Here is a 6,167-nt window from a genome sequence, read left to right as displayed (position 1 = left end):
GATGAATCACTGGGTTCTACTCCTGAAGCCCAAACTACACTGTATGTTAACTAACATGGGAAAGAATGAATGAATGAATGAATCTTATAGGTTAACATCTACTGTAATTCTAGTCTTTGAAATGCACATTTAGCAGCAAATTTTATCTGTAACGCATTTACTACCTAGAGAAAAAAATCGGAATATACAGTCCCTCATTCCCCTGTCCTAAAGCTTTCCTTCATGTTGGCATAACTTTTGCATCTATTCCGTTTCTCCTAATGAAACATCAGGATATGGTCTACTTCTCCAACCTCTTCATGAACTGCTTTTTCTCTCCCACTTTAAAGACATCAATCGGATGCAGGTCGATGGTTTAGGAAATCTTTCTTCGTGATCTGGGCTTTCAGGCAACACTGGGAAATGTTGCTCCCTTCTTAATCTGAATTAATGCTTTTATAATGTGCCTCTAGGACTAAGACCTATTTGCTGGGTTTTTTTCAGTCAGAATGAGTAGCAAGAATCTGTGACAGGTTTCATCACCTTACGTGAAGTCACGTGTTCAAGAAGGTGGAGTCCTCCTGTCCAGAATGAGTTTTTAACCTGCTTGGGGAACAGCAGAACTCACAGAATTCACAGCCACGCTGCAGGAAAGACATGAAGGGGCAGCAGTGCTGGACAGCACGTGCGTAGCTTTTCCACACGTTGTGGGCTCCTCACTGGTCAAGAAGCAGCATATCGGGAGAACCGTCTCTGGATCATAGTAACGTCCATCTTCAATCTCTCTTGGAAAAGAGTGTGTCCGGGTTGGTAAAACAATTGGGGGAGGTAAGGGAAACTGAACTTAGAGCTGTATGCACTGATTCCTCTGGTTGTCTTTCAGAATTCTTACAATAAATCAATGTTGTAAATCTCTGCAGAGAAATTCTCCCTTTTAAGCTCTATTGTGGAAGGTTAAATCTATTCTCCACTGGAAGAGGAGGACAGGAAACTCTTTCTTGGTGTGTGATTTCAGACATTTTGATCCAGCAGAAATGTAATGGGGAAATGTAGGTTAAATTGGAAATGAAGCACTGAAATACAATATTTTATGCAAGAGGACTGTGCACATGGGAAGGAATCAGACCTTTCTCTATATCTCATGGTGTGCATGAAAAATTATTTGAAGACTTCCAATGTCAGGGTTTTAATTGGCAGAAGGATTTTCCCCTTTCTGAATTAATCTTTGAAAGACATAGCGATAATGGAAATAGCTAAGGAATTGACAGCATGGCATTGACTTCCATTTTCAAAAAATTTTCATTTTTGTTTTCATATAATTTTAACTGAGGTTCTGTCTTATTCAGAAGTCATGAACTATTACACACACCAACTTGTCTGTTGATATAAATGAGTTTTATTTATTCATCTCCCTGCGCAGACATTATAGACCTATAAATATGTGTGACAGTGTGCAACACATTTCAGAGAGTTATTTTTTTATCCAGCTTAGTCAATGTCAGAGTCCAGGCTTAAACCAGGATTCTTGAAAAACCGATTCTTTTTTATGCTTATTTTTGAGATAGAGATAGAGTGTGAGTGGGGGGAGGGCAAGAGAGAGACAAAGAGACAGAATCTAAAGCAGGTTTTAAGCTCTGAACTGTCAGCACAGAGTCCAATGTGGTGTTTGAACCCATGAACCACGAGATCAGACACTTACCTGACTGAGCCACCCAGGTACCCCTTGAAAAGCTAATTCTGAGGGAATCTCCAAATGACTCTCTCAACTATCTTAGCCACTATAATCAATTGCTTCTAAACATTTCTACTTTTGAATCAGGCCACAGTTTGAGGTATTTTCTTCATAATATCCAGGAAACATATTTGAAATGGCATAATAAACAAATAGCATACTGTATATATTTCTATTATATCAACACACACACACGCGAGTGCGCGCGCGCGCGCACACACACACACACACACACACACACACACACAAAGGGAGACAGGGACACTAGTTTGATATTTACTTGTTAATTTTCAATAAGTATTTTCCCTTAGTTATTTTTTTGAGAGAGAGAGCATGAAGGGGGAGTGGGGCAGAGAGAGAACGTCAAGCAGGCTTTATGCCCAGCACAGAGCCTGACGTGGGGTTTGAACCCAGATTCATGACCTGAGCCAAAATCAAGAGTCAAACACCTAACTGACTGAGCCACACAGGTGCCACTCTTAATTATTTCTTTTTTAATTTTTTAAACGTTTATTTATTTTTGAGAGAAAGAGAGAGTGTGTGAGCAGAGTAGGGGCAAAGACAGAGGAAGACACAGAATCTGAAGCAGGCTCCAGGCACTGAGCTGTCATCCAGAGCCTGATGCAGGGCTTGAACTCAAGAACTGTGAGATCATGACCTGAGCCAAAGTTGAAGCTTAACCAACTGACCCACCCAGGCACCCCCGTTATTTTTTAGTAGAAGTTTTCTGGATGTTATTATGGCTTCAGCAGTAAGAAGTTGTATTTTCATATTCAGTGATAGCACACTATGGAGACTAGTGATAATCTGTTCAATTGTTAAAAATTTGGGCGGTTCTAATATCCTCATGCATGTCCACAGGAGCTCTCCCTGTCTCACACTACTGAGTAAGGCTGAGCTCATTATTCCTTAGAATAGAAACTAATGTCTTAAATTACTTTTCACCAAACTGAATGTACCTGTTATTTGTTACTATATAAATCACAGATATTTTCCACTTGTCTGCCACCTTCTCTTCTCCCATTTAGGTAACTTCAAAAACACCAGCGTATGTTTTAATGTAAAAAAAAAAAAGTGCTAACTAATAACTTTAAGTGATTTTACACTGTTATTCATAGTATGATAATTGTTCTTTTGTTCAACAATTATGTATCAATATGTGAGAAAGGTAAATGGTAGATAGATACAGATAGACACATAGATACACACATATTGGATAGATAGGTATTGGGGGAATGTTTTAGGCAGCATGGAGAGCTATCAAGCACTCTTTCTTAAAGATTGCAAAATATCTGTTAAACTTTTACCTACATGGCACATTATAATTTCTCCTTATAACAATTGTACTAAGTAATATTTATAGAGATGTGGTATGCTCTAAACAGATTTATGACTAAGTTAATTTTGACCCCCAGCAGTTTTGTTTTTCTTATTTTCACAATAAGAAATCTGAGCCCAGAAGTACTTGGTAAATTGTCTGGGAGAAAATTCCTAAGTAACTTGCAGAGACATGAAGAATAACTCTTCCTATGCTTTTAGGCTCTGGGATACACTGGCCATCTGCAGATACCCCTTTCATGACATATGATATCAAACAACAAAAAAAAAAGATATGTTCAGAGTAACCCTCTTTAAGCAAGAAACATTCAGAGCTGGAAAAAAGAATGAGCAGGATTACAAAACAAGTAGTAATCCAGAAAAGAAAAGAAGGGGAAGTGTTCCAAGGGCTTCTGATGGGAATGAGTTTAACATGTCGAACTGGGAGGAAGCCAGGAGTCCATGTGTGTAAAGTGACTTCTGAGATGAGAATGAGGCCTTGTGCATGTCCATCCAGGAATCTTAAAGGACTGGAGTATTTCTTCAATGTAACAGAAAGGGGCCCACAAATTAAAAAGCACATGGATGATGTCATTGATTTTATTGAATCTTGTGACAATGTACACAACAACAAAAAAGACTGGATAAAAGGAGTGAAGACAGCAGCCAGAATTTAGAAAAGAGACAATGGGGGTACCTGGGTGGCTCAGTTGGTTAGGCATCCAACATGGACTCAGGTCATGATCTCAGGGTTCGTGGTTTCAAGCCCCATGTCTGGCTCTGTGCTGACAGCTCAGAGCCTGGAGCCTGCTTCAGATACTGTCTCTTCCTCTCTCTCTCTCTCTCTCTCTCTCTCTCTCTCTCTCTCTGTCCCTCCCCACTTGCTCGTTCTCTCTCTCTCTCTCAAAACTAAATAAACATTTTAAAAAATGTTTAGAAAAGCGACAATAATGGTTTAGAATACCATAGTGATTGTGGAAGCTTCTTAAAAGTGAGAGGATACTTAAAATACAACTTGCATTAAAATTTACCATTTCAGTGATAAGTTAGGTATTGGGATGAGAGACATAAAGGTGCCAAGGATAAAAGGCCATGTCTCCTACGTGAGAAACAGGTACACCAACGGTACTACTCGCTAAGATATGAAAGAAGAGGAACACTCTTTTCCTCATTCTGACATTAGCAAAATAATTACATTTTATAGGCAAATTTCCTGACCAAAAAAATAATGTGTTCACTATATCAAGCAAACAAGATGGGTAGAGAATCAGAGGGTCACATCACTTTAGAACCAGATCCTTTTCACACTTGCAAATTTACATGTGACAAATTTCACCAAACTCTCCAAGGTCACCTAGATAAAAATATAATATTAAAACCAACACCATAAAAGTATCTACAACAAATTCCAGATTACTTGGCTATAATATTTACTTTCACCCATTATTTTTTTAATAATTAACATAAATTCTTTCTCTTGTTTTAGTTCTGCATTTAGTTAAATTATGTGGTCTCTACTGATCAATTTCTCCTTCTCCTTCTTCTTCCTTATTCCTCCTCCTGTTCCACATCATTATCCCCATCCTCCTTTTCCTCCTTCTGCTTTTCTCACTCTAGGATTTGGACATTGAAGGACTATGGGGCAAAACAATTACACTTCTCTGCACGGTTTTATTCTGCTTGGTTTCTCAGACCATCCCAAGCTGGAGATGGTCCTATCAGGAGTTGTCACTCTCTTCTATTTCATTATGTGGGTGGGTAACACAGCCATCATCCTTGCATCTCTCCTGGATTCCCATCTCCACACACCAATGTATTGTTTCCTCAGGAACTTATCTTTCCTGGATCTATGTTTCACAACCAGCATCATCCCTCAGATGCTCGTTAACTTGTGGGGACCTGACAAGACCATCAGCTATGTGGGCTGTGTCACTCAACTCTACGTTTATATGTGGTTGGGTTCCACTGAGTGCCTCCTCCTCGCTGTTATGTCCTATGATCGTTTCACAGCTATTTGTAAGCCCCTGCATTATTTGGTAATCATGAATCCACATGTCTGTCTCAAGATGATAATCACGGTCTGGAGCATTAGTTTGGCTGTTTCTGTATTATTATGTACACTCACCCTCAATTTGCCTCGATGTGGAAACAACCTTCTGGACCATTTCTTGTGTGAGTTGCCAGCTATGATCAAGATAGCATGTATAGACACCACAACAGTTGAAATGTCTGTTTTTGCTTTGGGCATTGTCATTGTCCTTACACCACTCGGCCTTATTCTTATATCCTATGGCTACATCGCCAAAGCTGTGCTGAGAATAAAGTCAAAAGAAGGCCAACAAAAAGCAATTAATACCTGTGGATCTCATCTCACTGTCGTGTCCATCTTCTATGGAACTATTATCTACATGTACCTGCAACCAGGTAACAGTGTCTCCAAAGACCAGGGAAAGTTCCTCACCCTCTTTTACACGATCATCACTCCAAGTCTTAACCCACTCATTTATACCCTGCGGAACAAGGACATGAAGAATGCATTGAGGAAACTGGTGAGAGTCGACTGTGAATCTACAAAATCGAAGAGGAACCAGAAATCATAGAATCGTATTACCCTGGATAAGGCAATGAAATACATTTTATAATTCTCTTTATTTGCTTCATTCAAGTACAATTAACACACAGTGTTATATTCGTTTTAGGTATACAATGTGATTCAACAAGTCTATATATTTATCAATGCTCATCACGTGTAATCTTTTTAATCCCCTTTATCTATTTCACCCATCTCCTCACTCACCTCCCGTCTAGAAATTACTAATTCCCTATATTTAAGAGTCTGTTTTTTAATCTCTTTCTTCTGTTTGTTTATTTGCTTTGATGCCTAAATTCAACATATGAGTGAAATCATATGGTATTTTTCTTTCTCCGACTTATTTCACTTAGCATCACATGCCCTAGCTCCAACCATGTTATTGCAAGTGGCAAGATTTTGTTCTTTTTATGGCTGATAAATATTCTATTCTGTTTGTTCTATCTTCTTTATCCATTCATCAATTGATGGGCACTTGGGTTGCTTCCATATAGTGACTATTATTAATAATGCTGCAGTAAACAGGGGTGCACATATCTTTTCAAATTA

At 38.8% G+C, this 6,167-nt stretch overlaps 1 protein-coding gene across 1 annotated transcript; it reads left to right on the top strand.

The window, feature by feature from the left end:
• Positions 1 to 4,665: 4,665 nt before the first annotated feature.
• On the top strand, positions 4,666 to 5,628 carry LOC106985141 (olfactory receptor 2W1-like). Its single transcript, XM_015083333.3, has one exon. The coding sequence runs from the start codon at positions 4,666 to 4,668 to the stop codon at positions 5,626 to 5,628; it is 963 nt and encodes a 320-aa protein (XP_014938819.2).
• The last annotated feature ends 539 nt before the right edge of the window (positions 5,629 to 6,167 follow it).

This window comes from Acinonyx jubatus, chromosome B2 (genome assembly GCF_027475565.1).
Source record: "Acinonyx jubatus isolate Ajub_Pintada_27869175 chromosome B2, VMU_Ajub_asm_v1.0, whole genome shotgun sequence".
Taxonomy (NCBI): domain Eukaryota; kingdom Metazoa; phylum Chordata; class Mammalia; order Carnivora; family Felidae; genus Acinonyx; species Acinonyx jubatus.
Note: the sequence above shows the minus strand (reverse complement) of the source record. Positions and strands in the feature narration are given on the sequence as shown.